Source organism: Macaca nemestrina, chromosome 2 (genome assembly GCF_043159975.1).
Source record: "Macaca nemestrina isolate mMacNem1 chromosome 2, mMacNem.hap1, whole genome shotgun sequence".
NCBI lineage: Eukaryota > Metazoa > Chordata > Mammalia > Primates > Cercopithecidae > Macaca > Macaca nemestrina.
Window position 1 is genome coordinate 59,764,346 of NC_092126.1, and position 21,636 is coordinate 59,785,981.

The window sequence follows — 21,636 nt, forward strand, 5'->3', positions numbered from 1 at the left end:
AAATCAGTGATTACAATATTATTCATGAGAATGGTTACTTATAGGGAGCGGGGAGTTGGCTATGATTGGAACCAGGGACATAAAGGACTTTTAGAGTAGCTGGTAAGGTTTTATTTTTTAACCTGAATGGTAATCACCAGAGTATTGTTCTTATAATAATTTGTTATATTATATAATTGTTTTATGTACTTTTCTGTATCTTACAATTTTGTTATATTTTACAATAAAGAAGTTTAAAAATAAATGAATATTGTGCATGTTCACGATGATTTTTACATTATTACTAGAAGTTAAAGTCATTCTGCAAGGAGGGCATTGATAATCTTACATATTTCATTGTGTAATTTACAAGCTATTTTAAGATGCATTCAGATTGTGACTTAACTAGTTAATGAGTAGTCTGAATACGTTTAAATTGGATATTAAATTTTTAATATATTAACCTTTTGAATATTGTTACAAAACCCAATCATATAAGATCAAGGCAAAGGTTTCTTTCAGTTTTAGATCTTTCATTTGGTTCTTTTTAATGGTTTTTATTTCCCTGCTGAGATTTCTCATCTTTTTATTAATTAGAATAGATTTTCCTTTATGTCTTTGAGCAGAGTTAATAATTCCTCCTCAAAAATCTTTGTCTGCTCATTTCAATATATGGATCATCTCAGAGTCAGTTCCTATTAACTGTCTTTCTCTTTAGAATGAGTCACACTTTTCTGAATACTTTTTTACTATGTTCTGGACATTGTGAATGTTATGTTATGGAGAGTCTGGATTCTGCTATATTTCTCCAAAAAATATTGTCATCGTTGTTATTGTTGATAGTGTTGGAGTGGTGTTGCTTCACCTCAAATGGCAATCTCTGTCCAGGATAACAGCTCAATCTCAGTTCAGGTCTTTTTCTTTAACTAGGCTGCTTGGAATCTGCTTAATACATGTGTAGTTCAGGGGCAGAATTTATATGGAGTATTTGGAACTCTCTTTCTCTGGCTCTCCCCTTTTCAGCATTCTTTCTTTACTTTCCAACAGCTGTGGTTGCCCCAAATACCATGCCCTCTGGTTCTATGAGCCAGAAAGACTGAAGATTTCTATTTAGTTCCCCTGCAGTGTGCTGACTGGGGGCTGCCTTCAGGCTTAAAATTATTTTTAATAACCCAACCCCATGCTGTCACCTCATTCCAAGTGTCAACTTTTCTCCAGAATCTCCCTGCTTTTGGTCATTTTCCAATACCTTCACATAGGTATTTTGGTGTTTCGGTTTTGTTTATTTGTTTTTGTTTTTTAATGTTGTGCAGAGTTTATACTTTTTATTTACATGCAAATCAGTCTGACAGAAGCTTTGTTGGCCAGTATAGAAGTGAACTGAATGTTTATTTCTTTAAACAAATAATAATATGAAGATGTTAAAAAATTTCTTCTATTGATGAGTAAAATAATGCTACAGAAAAACACATACTTTATTTTGAAATCATATATTTGAACTTCTTTTGTATTATTTTAGGAATAAATCTAATGAAGCTGATGACTGTCAAAGAGAACTTAGAAAACTGAAGTTTGAATCCGTTATTTCTGAGTCACAGTATGCATTACCAATTTTTAAATTTATATTTTAATAATTGAACTTAAAACTGTATTTAAGTAATGTTTTATTTTAAAAGACACTTATTTTTTATTTTCTTATTATTTACATATACAATACCTAATTCAAGCTTATATTGTCTTGCAGTTGGTTATTGCTGTTGCCACTGCCTAGATGGGAAAATTTTAACATTATAGAACCATTCTTTTTTTTTAACATTTTTAATTTTTTAAAGTCACAGTTATAATCTATAATTTCAAATGAGCTCTTAATACATCTTTGATAAATATAAAATGTAGTATATAAAGCATGTTGGTGGGGTTTTTTTCCTATTTCTTTTTAGGCATACTATGCTGCTTAAGGAAAAAGAAGACTCTTTAATGACTTGTCAACAAATATATAGAGCATTACAGGAAGAGCTGACTGCAAAAGAAAAACAAGAAGAAGACATAAAGAGAAGAATTAACCTTGCAGAAAATGAACTGGAGATAACCAAAACTCTTTTGAATCAGACAAGGGAAGAGGTTTTAACCCTGAAAAATGAAAGGTGCAGTTAACAATAATTTCTTACAAAAACATTTTTGTTTAAGTTAGTATTCCATATATATTTGAGACATCAGTGTCCGACATATTATAATAGTGAAATCACAGGAATAAATATATATTTCTCCTACAAGGTCATTGCATCCCACTACCTCATTTTACAAGTGATTAGACTGAAGCTCCAGTTGGTTACGTGACTTGGTAAAGTTGCAGTTGGTGAAGGTAGAGAATGAAGCCCAAATTGCATTTGGTGTCAAATTTTTATTGAAAAAAAAATCAGACCATGTGTGATACTTATACTACTAAATTTCACCTGGGTCAGTGATTGGTAGATTCTATCATTTTTCCAACAGAAACAACTTTTTATATCACTTTTTCCTTTAATTGGCTCCTACTTTTCTTCTCTCCTCCTTGTCTGTCAGCACATCTTGTTGGAGGATATGGCACAAGCAAAGATACCTCCTTAGCTGGTATCGAGGATACTAAGAAGCACATTGGTCCAGGCTTCCAAGATACTTTTGTTTACTTAATTTGTCTTTGAATTAACCTTATCTTTAATTAATATTTCAACCTTGCTTTCTTTCTTTTTGTTTTCATTTCCCTGCTATGTCTTTGCTCATTCTTTCTGAATCCTTTTGTTTTAAGTTTATATCTGATATATAGCACAAATCTTGGGGTTTTTTTGTTTGTTTATTTCATTGATTTAAAAATCTGGGTTTCTTTAGGAGATTATTTCATTTACATTTACTGATATAATTATTATATTCGCTAAGAACACAAGTTTCATAAGGGCAGGAATTTTTGTTTTGTATCATTTTCTGTGCACAGAAGGCACATGATAGGTTGTTTTTCATTCTTCCTATCATTTTTATATTTGTTTATATTTTATTTTATGAATATAATTTAGAAGAGTTACAATCTTTTTTTTATTTCCTCTTTGCAAACCTATTTGCTGAGTCTGGGGAGTGGGGCCAGAGGAGTGGGCAGCAGTTATCTTAGAATTAGACTTTTTTGTCTCAGAACTCTTTCTTGCCAACACTGTTCCCTGGGCATCATATGTGTTTCTACACCAGGCAAGAAGGAAGTCTGTGTAGTTCATAGGGAAAAATGCTTATCTCTCGTCCTTCCTGGGATGATTTTATAATTACTTATATTCTGTTGAATAAGATTAGCAACTGCAGAGCTGATATCCCCGCACCATTTATTCTTTACCCTTCAACACCAAAAGTGTACTTTCTACTTACATGACTATTCCACCCCACCTCCTCTGCCATTTATTAGAAGCTGCAATTTTATAACAATGAAATGTATAAGAGCCAGGCTTATTAATAAAAAAGGAGTGATAGTTGAAAGATTGAGCATGTGTAAGCAGAGATAAAATCTATATATGCTAATGTATATAGTCAGAAAGATTAAAATCAGTTATATATTCCATACAAAAGACACACATCATACATCTTTGAAAAGACACCATGGAATAAATAAAAATTTTCAAAGTATTTGGTTTAGAACTTTGGTTATCTGAGCAATTCCTATATTACCTAGAATATCATATTTCCAATGATACCAGATTAATTAGGCTTAATTGTTTAGTCAGATGAATGCTGTCTCCTTCACTGAAGTCATTGGGAAGAACCTGTCTTTGTCTAATTGTTTCTGGAACTCTTCTCCAAGGACTGGCTTAAGCACACATTTTAGACTCTTGTCAGTATGACAGATCTTTACCTGTTAGGAATACCTTTGCTATTTGAAACAGTCTCAGATAGGTCCAGTGAAAATAAGTCCAGTGAATATGATGGGAAATCAATCTGGGAAATACTATTGGGGATCAAAAATGAGGTAAATTTTTCCCTTTTTTCTATGCTTAATAAATTATCTCTGACTACAGTTTGAAGAAGGGAGTTTTATGAATGCTTTAAGGATTAGTGACCTCAGTAGAATATATATAGAGCTTTGTTGGGGAATTGCTTTGAAATAGCATACACTTGGATGTGTATGTTTTGCCATGTTTTTAAAAAAAATTATGATTACAATCTTACGCTCTAAGTGTTGAGTGAGAAGGACAGTTTCTATCAGCTTTCAGATAATAGTGATATCACTGAACTAACTCCTATTCTTCTTCTTTTCCTTTCTTTTTTTTTTCTTGTATTATTGCCCTTGTACTTTCTTTATTCTCTCTGCTTTAGTATATCCAGAATATACATTTACTTAGTAATTGGTGACACTGTTTACAGACATGATGTCTGTCACATAATAAAAATTAAAATGACAGGCACAGTGGCTCACACCTGTAAGCCCAGCATTTTGGAAGGCCAAGGCAGGCAGATCACTTGAGGCCAGCAGTTTAAGACTAGCCTGGCCAACATGGTGAAACCCCATCTCTACCAAAACATCAAAATTAGCTGGGCATGGTGGCTCATGCCTATAATCCCAGCTACTCAGGAGGCTGAGGCACAAGAATCGCTTGAACCCGGGAGGCAAAGATTGCAGTCAGCTAAGATCATGCCACTGTCCAGCCTGGGCAACAGAGTGAGACTCTGTCTCAAAATAAATAAATAAAATTTTTAAAAATGTCCTTGTAGACCAGTAGGTTATCATGTAATCATAGGATTACTCCTAAACATAAGCTTTACCTTTTTAGTTTTTCTAGGCTACTTTCATATTTTGCTGCCTTGTCCTCTAACTGCCCAGAGCCTGCCACACACATCCATTCAACAAATATTTGTCAAGTGAGTGAATAAATGAATGGATTGCTTTGGGTAATTCAGCTAGTACCCTGGGTACATAGTACCCAGCTTATATACCCTGGGTACATAGTACGTAGCTTATATTTTAAGGGTGGAGACAAACAGTAAAACAAAAAATGTGGAAAACTGACTAGAATAATTATAAATTGTGATAATGGCTATGAAGTAGTAGAAATTGATAGAAGGGGTGCGTGCTTTGGCCAGGGTGGTCGTAAAAGTGACTTCCAAGATGATACTCTGCCCCTTTGCTAAAGGAAGACAAGTGGAAGTTACCAGGCTAAGAGCCAGGGAGGAACTTTACAAGCAAAGGACAAGCTTGGTGAGTTCTGGGAAAGGACAGCAGGGTAGCGTGGCTGGTGGCATAGTAAGTGTGAGTGAGGCAAGCAAGGTCACATCATGCAGGGTCTTGCAGGCCTTTGGGAGTTTGGGTGCTGTTCTCAGTGCAATGAAGACAAACCATTGAAGGGATTTAAGCAGAAGAGTGACACTGTAGAAAGATCATTCTCGATGCTGGATGGAGAAGGTATTGGTAATGGGAGCAAGTCAGGACATTTACTCTTTTGATAAAGAATTATATAGGTAGTGAAGCCTAAGAGATATGAGAAATATGAGAATCTCCAGCTCCTACCCCTGTCAGTTTCTGTTGGGTTAAGTGTCTATGTCAAGTGGGTAGTAGTAAAATAGCCACGGCTTACTCCATGGTGAGCCTCAGGGTTAAAAAGATATTCTGGGCCGGGCTTGGTGGCTCACGCCTGTGATTCCAGCACTCTGGGAGGCTGAGGTGGGTGGATCACCTGAGGTCAGTGGTTCGCGAACAGGCTGGCCAACATAGTGAAACACTGTCTCTTCTAAAAATACAAAAATTAGCCAGGCGTGGTGGCGGGTGCCTGTATTCCCAGATACTTGGGAGGCTGAGGCAGGAGAATCATTTGAACCTGGGAGGCGGAGGTTGCAGTGAGCCGAGACCGCACCATTGCACTCCAGCCTGGGCAAAAAGAGCAAAACTCCGTCTCAAAAAAAAAAAAAAAAAAAAAAAAAAGATATTCTGAAGAACAAATGAACTTTGGAAGCTTTTGACATTACTGTCCAAATTTGTCTTGAAACAGTGGTCTTTTGGCTCCAGGGCAACCTGTTATTTGGTCTCTTTTCTAGCTCTGTTTTTGTTCTTTCCCTTTCCCTCCTGTGATCACCTGATAGCAGACATTCCTTAAAATTCACACTTGAACTTGACTTTCCTCTTTCCACTTTTTTCCTTTAGTAAACTGACCCTGTCTCAGCTTAGCAAGTTTGCTCTTGAAGCTTTGATTTGAAGCATCAATGGGACTTTTAAATAAGAAATTTCCTTAAGCAGTTGGAGGTGTGAATGTCCCTCCAAAAGAAGCAACTGGGCTCAGGAAACACTTTTAATATGGAGATGCTTGATAATACCATAGGAGATTCTGGTTCAGTAGGTCTGGGTAGTGCCTAGGAATCTGCTACTTGGTAAAGTACCAAACCACTGCTACGGAAGTATTACAACCAACCAGGCCACCAGATGTACTCACCAAAGGCCAGAGCTCAATTCACTCCCACTGACTGTGTGTGCTTTCATAAATCCAAGCAGTGTCAGATACACACCACCCTTCCTTCCTGACCCCTCAGGAGAGCAGAGCCCTTGCTGAGGTCACAAATTGTGCAGTTTAGAAGCTATGTAGTTTCAGAAGAGGAGGAAAAGATATAAAAAGCCAGAGGTGACCCTAGAAAAAAACTAGCAGAACTTCTGAATTTGGAGAGATAAGGGAGTTTAGTAACTAGGAAATAGTTCATTGATTAGTACAAATCTATCTATTTGGGCATTGCTTTCTTCCCCACACTCAGCTGAGGAAGTGCTAGGTAGAGAAGAATCTTCAATGAAAGGAAAAGAAGTAGGTCTTCTCAGATCATGGGATTCTGCAGGTGGAGACAGTCTGGCCAGCTTGGTCACAGACACATTGGGACTGATGAGAGGGGTTTCCTTTATGGATGGAGAAGAATGCAGCAAGTCATAAGGATGATGCCAGAGAAAAGTATGGCCATTTTTTAACTTCTTGAAAAGACAGCCCTCAGCTCCCATCCTACTGGGATACAAGGTCTCTGTGGCCAAGGCCAGAACTCTGCCCAGAACTGTGAATGTGCAACACTCCTTCAGGCATATTGTGGGTTAAAAAGGGTTCTGTGGGCTGATGGGGGCACCTAATTCCATCCTTAGGGAAAACTACTTATATAGTTAAAAATGTCCTAAATTCTCTATAACAAATGTACAAATATATTTTATGAGGACATATGTGTTTAAGCTTGAAGACTGCCTACATATAGCACTTGGAGAAATTCGCTTACGCACTACCATGTGGCCTACAACCATACAGCCGGAACACACACTGTTTATAATAGCTCTCATACCCTTTGCATTCTTAGATGCTGTATTATCTTTATCTTGGTAAACTCCAAGAAAAAATACAGAAAAAGACTTACTGTGATCAATTTGCCCATAACATGATGGGAATAATGAAGAGTGTTGTTTGAGGAAAAGCTTAGTCATAATAAAAGTTAGGTGCAAGTTGCTTATGTGTAAATTATTCTGAGATATAAATAATATACATCTGCATCTGTTTGGCAGTCTCTCTACTTATGTATCTTAAATGCAGTTTACTAAATTTCCCCCATTTTCCCATAAAGCATAATTTTTAGGCTACAGGGAAGGATTTTATCCACTTCCTTCACCCCCACCTGCATTTCATTAACTTCTCTTTTGGCCTCTCCTCTCTCCATCTTTTTCTTTGTAGTCAAAAGCTGTGAACCCTCACTGATACAGTTTGGCTGTGTCCCCACCCAAATTTCATCTTGAATTGTAGTTCCCATAATCCCCATGTGTCATGGGAGGGACCCAGTGTGGGTGATTGAATCATAGGAGCAGTTACCCCCATGCTGTTCTCGTGATAGTGAGTGAGTTCTCACGGGATCTGATGGTTTTATAAGGGGCTTTTCCCCCTTTGCTCGGCACTCACTCCATCCTGCCGCCCTGTGAAGATGGTGTCTGCTTCTCCTTTGCCTTCCTCCATGATTGTAAGTTTACTGAGGCCTCCCTAGCAATGCGGAACTGTGAGTCAATTAAACCTCTTTCCTTTATAAATTACCCAGTCTCAGGCAGTTCTTTATAGCAACAGGAAAACAGACAGACAATATACTCACTTCAGAAAAGTATCCACAAAACCCAGCACATTATTTCAAGAGGTTCGTAGAGTCTCCTGTTTTCAAATATATGGCAGGACCTCATGATTAAACATACCTGCTTTCTCATTTTCTCTCTATCCCTTCTTCTGTCTCCTCTCTCTTTCCCTCCCTTTTTCTCCCCTCCCCCTTTCCCTTCTCTTTCTCAAGCTCTTTCACCTATCCACAGGTTTCAATGAGGAGCCCTCTAAATGTTTCTGTAGACATTATCTTATCTTGTTTTCAAGGAACCCTGTGCACAATGCCATGCACCATTTTATGAGGCTCGGTGGAAGGGCTAAGGGGGACAGGAGGCCAGCCTGGGCTCTGCTATCATAGCTACTTGCCAGAGGAAGGGGTTCACTTTTCTTGCATAAGTTTGTCATCCTTACCAAGCCCTGTGTCCATAGGTCTTCCCTCAGACCAAGGGAGCACTTTTTCTAATTCACCAACCCAGAGAAGTCATTTCCAAATTTGCACAAAGGCACTGGCTAGCAACCACACCTGCCTCACTGGTGAAGCAGGTGTCATTTTCCACATTTTGGAGATGAGGGCATTAATGTTAATTTAACTGAGGCTAAATTTCTTGCTCAGGGTCACATCATTGGCAAAGACAGAAATCAAGCTCTGTTGGGTCTGACCTTATAACTCATGTTCTCTTCTCTACCGTTTGCACAATTCCCTCAGTATTTGTCTTGAAGGGCTAAGTTTTGTCATTCTTTCTCAGTGTGACATCTTTCTGAACCATGTTGTAACACTGAGTCTTTAGGAGACTCACAGTCCTGCAAAAAAGCAATGCTCTTTTTGTGTCCCTTCTCCTCTCCTCTCAATTTCTTGTTCACCCCCACCCCCTCAGTATTCTTCTCTTCACTGGATAAATATGAGATGCTGTCTTCTGCTTCCTAGTGCCTTGGTAGAATCAGAAGTAAAGCTATATCTTCAGATGGAAAATAGAATAAAAACAATTCACAGCTACGTTCTAAAAATGTAAACTAAGTGGTTAGTTATTTCATTCAGGCTTGTCATATTTTCATAAATTCTAGAAGCAATGACTAGTGATTAGCTATATCTAGTATTAGATATGAAAAAGGATTAAGAAGTGATGCAAGATAAAGTCCATTCTTAATATAAAAAGAATGGACTTTAGAATTAGGTAAACACAGAGTAAATCCCAACTTGACCACTGTTAAGCTTGGGCAATTAAGGCTTCTTTTCCCTATCTGTAATGTGGACATTTTAATAATAGCTATCTTCTTGAGAATTTTAAAATATTGTGCCTGGTAGGTTGTAGGTACTCAGAAAGTATTAGTTTCCTCTCTTTCATCTTTCATTAGATTGCTAACCCCTTAAAGCACCATGTCGTATTAATTTTTATTCCCTGCACTGGCCATGTAAGATATTCAGTAAATATCTGTTGAATTCATTATTATCTGCTTTACTCCTACAGTTGTAAAGATCAATCCTTGGAGTGATTCCATTTGGATGCTGATATAGTTAGGCCTTGTGTCCCCACCCAAATCTCATCTTTAATTGTAATTCCCATAATCTCCACATGTCAAGGGAGAGCCTAGATGGAGGTAATTGAATCATGGGGGCAGTTTCCCCCATGGTGTTCTTGTAATAGTGAGTGAGTTCTCATGACATCTAACGGTTTTATAAGGGGTTCTTCCCCCTTTTCTTGGCACATCTCCTTCCTGCTACATTGTAAAGAATGTGCCTTGCTTCCTCTTCATCTTCTGCCATGATTTGCCATAAGTTTCCTGAGGCCTTCCCCAGCCATGCTGAACTATGAGTCAATTAAACCTCTTTCCTTCATAAATTACCCTGTCTCAGGTATGTCTTAGTAGCAGTGTTCAAACATACTAATGCAGATGCTAATCTATTAGTTTAAAGCATTATGAAATGTTCTAAGTAATAATTGAAAACAATAAGTCTTATCAGGTTTTTTTCTCCAAGACTCACCTCTTTCTCTGATTTCCTATACATCAACAGCTCTCAGAACAAGAGGCTTGCCAAGCTTCTTATGTTATCACACACTTACTGCTTTTAACAGAGGCAGGAGTTATGGCAAAATCAAAATTATCTATTTGATTGACAATGTGAAGACATCTCGAAAAGAACAACTTGTGAAACAGAATTTAAAACTGTCATTTTGGCATTATGGTTTGACATTTGTTTGCAGTTATGTTTTTAACTGCAATTAAGAGAATCTGGATTTGCATGTACATAAGAAATTAAGATTCTCATTTTCTTTTTGGTCCAAGAATTTAATAAAGTTTTAAAAATAAATACTCTTAATTGTGAATAAGTCCTAATTTACCTATTGTGGCAACTCCAAAAAAATTAATTTTAAATCTATCTAGTGAAATTTCAGGGTAGAATGTCGACAGCCACACCTCCCTCTGAGATATGCAAAGCAAAGACAGCATGACATACTGCTGGCTGGCATAAGCTTGAGCTAGCTTTGTCACTTGTGAATCATGTCACCTCAGATAGTCATTTATCACTCAGGTCTTCATTTCTTCTAAAACTGAGGGAGTTGTATTAACATATTTCTAAGGAATGAAAATAAAGAACCACTATATCCCCAGAGAATAAAACAGTGCCAGACACATAGTCGGCACTCAATATTTGCTGTAAGGGATGGATGCGTGCATGGACGAGAATGAATTTAATTTCTATCAAACAACTGATCACGGAATTTAAAACTGGGAAGCTCCAGTTTTTCTTTCAGGCCAGAGAGCTTTTGACTTTCAAAAATCAGACCTAGGAGTACAATGAGAACTCCGGGATTCCAGTGGTAATCTTCTTTATTAAATTCTTAGTAAAATTTAAATTTAGGATCTAAATCTGTGTTGTTTCCTATAATTCTAAAACATCAATCTCTCTTGAACTGATTCTAGAAAAAAAGTCAGATAACTAAATAGCTATATGTTTTCAGCTACTTATAACATGGAAAAATATGTACTATGCCTTTATAATAAATATTTTATTTCTCGTAATTCCTCTAAATTTCTAGCAAAAAGTCCTGCTTGAGTCAGAGTTGGTCCTTCATAGTTTTTGTCAACACAAGATTGTTTTCTCTTTACCAGTGTCCTAAGATTGTTTTATGATCTTGAACAATGTGTGAGCACCGCCATGGTTGTACTGTACAAGTGTGATTTTTATTTTTGGAATCTAGATTATCTTTTTCACACATATAATCAGTCCTGTATACATTACTCACTGCCCATTCCATTCTAATCAAGAACAATGAGTGCATATAATATCATGTATAATTATTCTTTCTGCTTTATCCCATTAAAGAGTCTCACTGAAGATTTCTTAGAGTCAGGAATGGAGGCTCAGCAGGGAATCAAGGAGGTATAAAAGCCCTTCTCATTTCTGTCACCATAATATCAAGCAAAGTTATCATCACAGATACAAATTTATATTTTCATAACAATTTACTCAAAATACTATATACTTTATTAGAAATGTCATAAAGAACTTCATAATTCCTGGAAAATTCAGTGGATAATCATCACTTCGTTAACACTGTTTGCATCCTAGCTTACTATATTTTAGCTCCTCTAATCTACTAGACTTTTAAAGTTTTTCTTCTAAAAAGTTACATTTAACATGAGTTCCATGCACTGAGTCCATCAGAGGAATGCATTTGGAATGGATTCTACTTTTTGTGGTATCAAAATTGTAACTATATCCAGGGAGACTGAAATTCAAGCATCTCAAATATTCAGTACCATCTACTTTATAGTAAAGGTAGCTTCTAATGTATTCACAGGCACTCTCAGGAGATGCTCATTTGGATTTTCTAATCAATAAGACTTATTTTCCAACAAGAAACCTAATTTAATAAATTAAGTGGATCAAATTGTTAGGCTGTCTGGACACTTCTATCAAACATGTGACTAGACACATTTATTCTATGATCCTGGCTTTGAAAACCAGGTGAAGTGCTACTTTATTTCCATTGACAGTTGCTCCTTAGCTTGATCAAGTTACTGTCATGATATTCTCATATTATTGCTAAAGCTGTATAGTATCACTTATAGGAAGATGTTGTATTAGTTTCCTATTGCTGCTGTAACAAATGACCACAAATTTAGTGACTTAAAATAACACAAATTTATTGTCTTACAGTTCTGGAGGTCAGAAGTTCAAATGAATCTTAAGGGGCTAAAATCAAGGTGTCAGCAGGACTGGTTCCCTCTGCAGGATCCAGAGAAGACATTCCTTACATCTTCCATCTGTTACAAGTTATCAGCATTCGTTAGCTTCTGGCCACATGAATCCAATCTCTGTTTCATTGTCATATAACCTTCCCCCACACTAACCCTCTTGCATCCCTCCTATAAGAGGACCCTAGTAATTACCCTTAGGGCCCATCCAGATAATTCAAACTAATCTCCTCACCTCAAGATCCTTAACTTTATCATGTCTACGAAGTCCCTTTTCCTATATAAGGGAACATACTCACAGATTCAGATATGGACATCTTTGGAGGCAATTATTCAGCCTATCACAACTGTGATAAGCTAAAAATATCTATTATCAACCCTATAGCAACCACTAAAATAAAACTAAACAAAGAGCTATAGCTAATAAGCCAACAAAAAAGATAAAATTGAATCATAAATAAATATGCAAAATCTGAAAGAAAACAGAAAGAAGGGAAAGAGAAGAAAAAGCAGATGGGAAAAATAGGAAAGAAATGGCAAAATGGTAATTTAAGCCTAACTGTATCAATGATTAAATTAAATGTAAATTGTCTAAACATTCTAATTAAAATGCAGAGATTATCAGATTGTATAAGAAAATAAGATTTAGATATATGCTGCCTGCAGAAAACGTATTTTAAATATAAAGACATATGAGGTCAAAAATAAAAGAATGGGAAAAGACCTAACATGCTGACCCTAATCAGAAAGCTGTAATGGGTTTACAAAGTAGATTTCAGAACAAAAAAATTTACTGGAAGTAAAGAAGTTCATTTTATAATTATAAGTAGGTCAATTCATCAGGAGGACATAACAGTTCTAAATATTTGTACATCTAATAACAGACCTTAAAAATATAGGAAGCAAAAGCTGGATGGAATTCCAAGTAGGCAAATTCACAATTATTGTTAAAGATGTCAATACCCCCTCTTCATAGCTGATAAAACAAGTAATAGGACAATCAGTAGGCTATAGAAGACTTGAACTTTGTAATCAAATAACCTAATTGACATTTATACAACATTTCACCCAACAGCAGCAGAATACACATTTCCCCCCCGTGGTTATACAGATTACTCATTGAGACAGACTGTATAATTGGGACATGAAATAAAACCAAAGAAATTTTAAAGGATTTAAATAATACAAAGTACAGTATGTTCTCTTCTCACAGTGTAATTAATGTAGAAATCAAATACAGAAAATTATCTGGACAGTCCCCTAAATATTTGTAAATTATTTAACAATTCTAAATAAGACAGTGGTCAAATAAAATATCAAAAGGGAAATTAGAAAGTATTTTGAACTAAATGAAAATAAAAACATCAAAATTTATGGGATGTCACCAAAGAAAAACTTAGGGACAAATGTCTATGTGAAAAAAAAAAAAAAACCAGCTTCCACTTTAGGAAATTAGAAGAAGAGGCGAGGGAAAAAAATCCCAAGATAGGCAGAAGAAAGTAAAAAATATCAGAGTTGTAATCAATGGAAAACAGAAAAACAATAGACAATATCAGTAAAACAAAAATTTGTTTCTTTGAGATCAATAACATTAATAAACCTCAAGGTAGACTAATCAGGAATAAAAAAGAGAAGTCAAAAATTGCTAATATCAGAAATAAGAGGGATGATACTACTACAGATCTGTCAGATATTAAGATGATAATAGAGAAATATTATGAGCAGCTTTATAATAAATATTATGAACAGCTTTATGTCATTAATTTTGACAACTCTGATGAAATGGACAAAATTTTTTAAACAAACTACCAAAGCTCACTAAAGAAGAATTAGATAACGTGAATAGTTCTATATCTTTTAAAGAAATTGAATTTGTAATTTAAAGTCTTCTCACAAAGAAAACTTCCAGCCCAGAGGTTTTACCAGTTAATTTTACTAAACATTTAAAGAAAAAATAATACTATTTATACTCAAACTGTTCCTGAAAATTGAATAAGAAAGAGCAATTCCCATCTTAATTTATGAAGTCAGTATTACTCTGATAACAAAACCTGACAAAGACATAACAAGAAAATTAACAGACCAACATTTCTAATGAGCATTAATATAAAAATTCTAAACAAAATTTTAGCAAATTGAAGGGGCTAAAATCAAGATAACATATAAAAAGGAAATAAATCATGAATAAGTGGAGTTTATCATAAGAGTATAGGATTAGTTTAACATAAAAATTAATGACATTCAACAGATAAAAGAGATAAATTCAACTTCATCAAAATTAAAAACTTGTTCTTCAAAAGACACTTTAAGAGAATGAAAATAAAAACCACAGACTGGAATAATATATTTGCAAAGGATCTATATAATAAAGGAGTTTTTCTATAATATACAATGATATTTAGAAACTCAGTTATATGAACATAAACATCCTAATAAAAAATGAACAAAAGACTTGAATAGACACCACCAAATATATGCAAATGACCAATAAAATAAGCACATAAAGTGATGCTCCGTATCATTACTCATTAGGGAAATGCAAACTAAAACCACAATGAGATACTACTATACATTTTTAGAATATGTAAAAACTTAAAACCTGAAAGTATCAAGTGTTTACAAAGATATGGAGGAACTTGAACTCTTATAATCTACTGGTGGGTAAATAGTACAAGTTATTAGAAAAAGAGTTTGGAAGTTTCTTTAAAAGTTAAATGTATACCTATCTTGTTACCCAGCCATTTCATGCCTATGTATTTACCCAAGACAAATGAAACCATATATCAATACAAAAACTTGTACACAGATATTGAAAGCAGCTTAATTTGTAATAGCCAAAATATATACAACAACCTAAATGTTAACCAACAGATGAATAGATGAACAGATTGCAGTGTATCTGTACAATGGAATACTACTCAGCAATGAAAATGAATGAACTATCAATAAGGTACAACCTGGATGAATCTAAAATATGCTGAGTAAAAGCTGCCAGACCAAAAAAAGAATATACTGTATGACTTCAGAATCATATATTTTCAGAATATACAGTATTTCAGAATATATCTACATATCCCGAAAATGCAGACTAATCTATGGTGACAGAAACCAAAGCATTGATTGCCTGGAGGAGAGGGCCTGGATTACAAAGAGGCGGCTGGGAGTGGTGGCTCACGGCTGTAATCCCAGCACTTTGGGAGGCTGAGACGGGCAGATCATGAGATCAAGAGACTGAGACCATCCTGGCAAACACGATGAAACCCCGTCTCTACTAAAAAATACAAAAAAATTAGCCAGGTGTGGTGGCGGGTGCCTGTAGTCCCAGCTGCTTGGGAGGTTGAGGCAGGAGAATGGCGTGAACCTGGGAGGCGGAGCTAGCAGTGAGCCGAGATGACACTACTGCACTTCAGCCTGGGCCACAGAGCGAGACTCTGTCTCAAATAAATAAATAAATAAACAAAGAGGCAACCCCCTTAACCACCCACCAACATCTACAGACCATAAGGAAGTTGATAAAGCTGTTGGTATCTCAAGGGCAAAACCTAATAGCTTCTTCAGACGTGGCCAAGCCAGGTAATGAAAAAGAGGCACATTTCAGACAGGAAAGCTAGGAGGAGCTATGGCAAAAATTGAACTTAGAAATTACTGTCAGTAAAAAGAATCACAGTCCAAGCAAGAAATGTTTCCGTCCTTTAGGGTAGGTTTCCTGTGGGATTTCAGAGTTGTGATGGAGTCCATTGGTGCCAGTCAGGTGACTTACAGTGCACCTCCCAGTGAGAGGACAATGCTATCCACACCTGATTGCCATCAGACTTGGTCAATTGATTTGTTCTGCCATTGAAATGTGAGAGAAGTGATATATACCAGTTCCAAGTAGAAGCTCTAAGAGATTCTATGTTTTGGCTTTGTTTTGTTTTGTTTCTTGCCACAATAATAGCATTCTCAAGTAAGAGCTGCTCACTGGGCTATATCCCAAAATGTGGAGCAAGGAAGGAGATAACACCTAATCCAAGAAAAATAAACTTTGGTATTGTAAGCCACTGAGAGTATATACATGTTAAATTTAAGATGTTTCTAAGATAAAGTAAAACAGTCAGGTGGAGAGTTGGATACAAGAATCAGATACTCAGGAACAGATCTGAGCTAGAGATAAAATTTGGGAACTGTCATCAGCTAGATTACATTAGAGGAAGATGACTCTGCAAAGGAGACAGGAATGGCCAGATGTTTGGAAGAAAGCCCTGAATAAAATTTTTAATGTATTCTCACTTTTGCTGTCTTCATTCTTTATTCCTTTTGTTTCACTTCCATTTTTCCAGCCTAGAGACTAATGTGCAAGCATCAAGCCTGCTGGGTCTGCCTCACACGTTAATAGATCTCCTTTTTACATTTGCTGGATTTTGAGCACAGTTTGAACAGTGACTCTTCCTTCCTAATTCACCTCTATATCTCCAGGGCTAGATGACACTGCCTTGTTCAGAGAGCACAGTAAACCCCACCACTCAAGAGAGAGACCGACAAGTCACCTGCACATTCCTTCACCTTGGTTTTTACCTTGAATTCTCTTTCTTCCACGTGCACATTCTACTCTGTGCTCTGGCTATATCAATAATTGTTTTTCTTTATAAGTTTTGAGTAGATACATTGAAGGTTTGCATAGGTATCAAATATTATGAGCTACAATACAGTGAACATCTGTGTATCAATCACACGGTTTAGGAAAAAGAACCTTACCATTATCTTTGAATATTTCTTTTGCTTCTCCCCAATTCCATCTCATTCGCTCCTTCCTCAGAGAAGACCACCAGCCTGCATTTTGTGGTTCTCAACAAATGAGGAATAGAAGGAAACTTCCTAAAACTGATAAAGAGCAGCTACAAAAACCTACAGATAACATCTATTGTGTCCATGTTTCTCATATAATTTTACCAAGCATGTTTGTATTCCTAAACAATGTTAGATTTTGCATGTATTTTATCTTCACATAAATAAAATCATTCCATATGTATCATTCTAATTTGTTCTTTGTGCTCAATATTATGTTCCTGGGATTTGTTTGTAAAGTTTCATGTAGCTGAGGATTATTCATTTCTTCATCTATATTGTATGTTCAGGTATACCACAATTTATGCTGCTTTAGCCTTATTCCATTCATTTTGATAGTAATTAATAATTTCATTATTGTTCAGTTCGAAGGATATTAAAATACCAATTGTGATGTTTATTTGACTCATGAACTATTCAAAAATACATTTTTAAAAATTTTCAAATACCTGAAGCTATTTATCTTTTGTTACAGACATTTCTTTGTTTTCATGGAATATACATTATCACATTGCTGTTCTGTAGAAGTATTATGTTATACTTCTACATATGTAATTTTAAAATGCTTAGTTGCCACATTAAAGACTAAAAATAAACAAGTAAAATCAATTTTAATTATTTAACCCAAACTATCCAAAATATTATTTAAATATGTAATTGTCTTAAAATGTTATCACATGTATTTAGATTTTTTGTACTAAATTTTCAAATTGGTATGTATTCTACATTTATAGCACATCTTAACTTGAACTGGCCACATTTTAACTGCTCAATAGTTACATGAAACTAGTGGCTACCATATTGAATAATGCAGGTTATAGTATAACCATTGTTTGAAATTAACTAAAACTTACTCTTTGTCCTAGAAGTGGTCAATTCCATATGAGCTGGAAAATAATGATGTATTTATCCACTAATTGTTTACAAGGTTCTAGATGTGAACCTTAAATCTGTCTTATGAACCTTAAGTCTCCTGTATCTTTAATGAACTATTTATTTGCTTGACCCTGGATTGCTACATTACACAACTGTAGCAAAGACATTCACATAGCAGTCTAGAGTTGTGCAGTTTATACTTCCATTGGCATATGTGGTGGTCCTGGGCTGATTTGTCTGTAACTGAGAAATCTGTGGTAGATTCTACCACTAAGGTATGGATTTAAGAATTTCTTTGTACAGTTATATCAAGTTTTGCTTTATATATTTTGAGGCTATTTTAATAGGCACATATAAGTTTAGAACATTCATAGTAAATTAAACTTACCATAATTATCAACTATTCATGTTATCTATTTCTTCTTTAGTGAACTTTGTTGGTTGTTTAAAATATTTTGTCCATTTCATCAGAGTTGTCAAAATTAATGACATAAAGCTGTTCATAATATTTATTATAAAGCTGCTCATAATATTTCTCTATTATCATCTTAATATCTGAGGGATCTGTAGTAGTATGATCACTCTTATTTCTGATATTAGTAATTTCTGACTTCTCTTTTTTATTCCTGATTAGTCTACCTTGAAGTTTATTTTATTGATCTCAAAGAAACAAATTTTTGTTTTACTGATATTGTCTATTGTTTTTCTGTTTTCCATTGATTACAACTCTGATATTTTTTACTTTCTTCTGCCTATCTTGGGTCTTGGTATTAGGAAAGGAGGAAATAGTTTGAGGTTACCCCAAAGAAGTAGACTATGTAGAACTTGCTACTGCATGGTTGTGGTAGAAGAGAGAGAAGGAAATGTCAGAGATGATTCGAACCTTCAGAAATGACCCTTGAAGGTTTTCAGAAGTCAGGAGGAAAGAAAAGATTGTAGGAGATTATATTTAATTTGGTTTTTGATGTATAAAATTTTTGGTGTTGATGGACCATTAGGGTGGAGATGTTGAACACGCAATTATAAATGAAAGTCACAGGTTTTTGCAGGAGGGTCAGAGCTAAAAGGAAAAGAGTGATGATGGAAAACAAAAGGATTAGGAGAATGAATGAGCAATAGAGAAGAATCACATACATAAACATAAGAAGAATCATAATGATCATGCAAGAGGGAAGGGTCCCTGATCAATAAGCATACTTTTGCTGCTACTACTGATTTTTTATCTTAATTTCAGTGCCCCTGTGAAATTCTCTCTTGAATTTCCTCCTGTCCTTACTTCCATCCAGAGGATCACAAGCTAAGCATGAAGATCTACTTACGTGGATTAAGATAATAAAGTGATCTTTATGTTTTCGAATTTCTAATATGTTTTATGCTATATTGCATCCCTGACGTCACACATCTCTCTACTTAATTTGGTTTGTTCCTATCAATATTTGAGATAAGTAAAAGAAAAGAAAATTTCACAGGAACTGCTAACATGTATTGGCTTAATGGCATATCCCAACATATTTTCCTTTTTTAAAGAAACCAAATATTGTCTGGTGCTATTTTAGAATTTAGTCATATACTTTTTGAACCACAACTTGTAACATTTTATTTTATTTTTTGCACACATGAACAGCCAGAAGGCATTTTATTGTATTTGTGACTCTGCATATGTTGTTAGTGTTTATTGCCAAAATAATATCTTACTACTTATTTAGCAAAAATTAAGCCTGGAAAAAATACCATATATGCAGCACTTGTAAATTGCTGTTAATAGTTAAAATGATATGTAGTAGCAGCATATATACTGCTAAAGAAAATAAACAGACTAAGTTTTGAAGTAATATCTTCTGACCCAGGAACTACAACTTAGGAATTGTGTTAGGGGTAAGTATTGACTCATTTGTCGGGTTTATGATTTTCAGGGAATTGATGCTGATTTCACATCAGAAAAGCATCGAGCAGCTGCAAGAAACCCTTAGACAGAAGCTGCTGAGTGATGATAACTGGAAGGAGAAGGTAATGGTAGCGTGGCTTTCATCAGCATGCAACCTATTTGCTTTTTAAAAATTCTGACCATTTGTCAGAAGACTCTTCCAGATAGATTTATTTGCTTCTATGCACACTTTTGATTCCTTCTGGAATTTCCTAGACCAGACATGCTTATGGAATGTGTCTTTTCCAAAATATTAGACAACATAATGAAAAATTAACAATGATAACACATTTTGGAATCTTGTAAGATAGCTCTTGGTTCTCATGCAAAAGCATATCTTTTTGCTTTTAAATATTTTCTTATTTCCTTATCAACTGTCACAATCTACATTTGATCATATTCTTAAAACCAGGGAAATAATTCTTACAACTTCTCTTCTTCTCCTATGAGAAGATGAAAGAATGGAAAATGACTTAGAATTATTTGGTTTTGGACTTTTGACATATATACCCTGACAAAGTAAAATGAATAAGCATTTAGTTTGCTAGTATTTACAGAGAAATGTTTGCTGTTAGAGTAGAAAAAAAGCTGCATTGGTTTTGGTCTTTGGTCTTTTTTGTAGTTTTCAAAGTTTCAACAATGAATAGGTATTACTTTCATAATTTTAAATAATAAAAGTAATATTTTAAAAATTGTTAGTCCGTACCTTCTCAGGTCATCCACAGCTCTAGTCATTGAGTTAAAAGCAGTCATCTTTCTGCCATAAACTTCCAGTACTCCTTGATTGATCCCTGGGCCATATTCTACACACTGACCCAAAGCATTCCCAACTTATTCTCTTCCATGACTGGTATCTATGCCTACCACTGGCCTTCTGCCTTAGTTTTCTTATTATGCCTTAAATTTTCCTCTAGAAATGGAGCTGGTCGCCAAAATTCAGATTGTTTGACTGAAGTCCCAACAACTTGTTTGGGTTTTATCAGATTCTTCTCCTTGGGGATTGAACCCCATAACTTGTAGCCTCAGCAACAAGCAGTGGCCTCCTTCAAACTAACATCTCTACTAGGAATCCCTCACTCTACCATCCAGCATACTGAAACCCTTTAGGTATTCTTGCTGGCTCAGGACAATTTTAAATTTGTCGCTTTCATTTCCAGTCTTCAAACAGTTGGCCATACTCAGCCAACAGTAGCCCTCTAAAAATAAGTACCCCTTCCCTTCTCCATCAGGGTACACAGTCAGGATATAGTAAAAATGATCACTGTAACAATAGTACCACATGGACCAAAACAAAATTGGAGAATATGGACTAATGTTGCTATTTGTGTCTCATTCTTATTTTGTTTTATTTTGTAGCATAAGCCTTTTCTTTTCCTTCTTCTGTGAGGCCCAGCTTCTTTAATTCTTTCTTATTTTAATTAGCCTCAGGGTATTCAACTAACAGGTCTGCACTTATTCACTTTCCCTATTCTTACCAATCTATGTGTAAAAATTGAAAAAGAAGATTATCAGCCCTATTTTGTATAATCCAAAATATTCAAATTAGAACAATGAAAGATTGTTTATCCATCCAACTGATAGAATAGTTTAACACTGTGGTTAAGATCTAGTGAGATCGTCTCTCATACCTACTCTTTAAGGGACTAGAAATTAAAGCAACCTTTTTGGAAAGCAGTTTGTCAATATGTACCGAGATATTGTAAACTTCCCATGTTTTGACTCAGAAATTTTACTAATGGA

The 21,636-nt window shown here is 35.3% G+C and overlaps 1 protein-coding gene across 23 annotated transcripts in view; it reads left to right on the top strand.

Moving 5' to 3' along the window:
* LOC105488569 (leucine, glutamate and lysine rich 1) overlaps positions 1-21,636 on the top strand; it is a 232,139-nt gene that overhangs the window by 170,838 nt on the left and 39,665 nt on the right. For 19 of the 23 annotated variants that reach the window (XR_011619828.1, XM_071091139.1, XM_071091143.1 and 16 more), the window contains 3 exons: positions 1,499-1,576; positions 1,920-2,123; positions 19,886-19,979. Coding sequence is in view for 21 of the 23 variants with exons in the window: in XM_071091139.1 (XP_070947240.1) it covers positions 1,499-1,576; positions 1,920-2,123; positions 19,886-19,979 (376 nt within the window). In the remaining 2 variants the exon portion in view is untranslated. Of the gene's footprint in view, positions 1-1,498; positions 1,577-1,919; positions 2,124-11,397; positions 11,455-12,234; positions 15,289-19,885; positions 19,980-21,636 lie in introns of those variants that run through there. The other 4 variants (XM_071091149.1, XM_071091150.1, XM_071091151.1 and 1 more) reach the window with 3 other exon arrangements.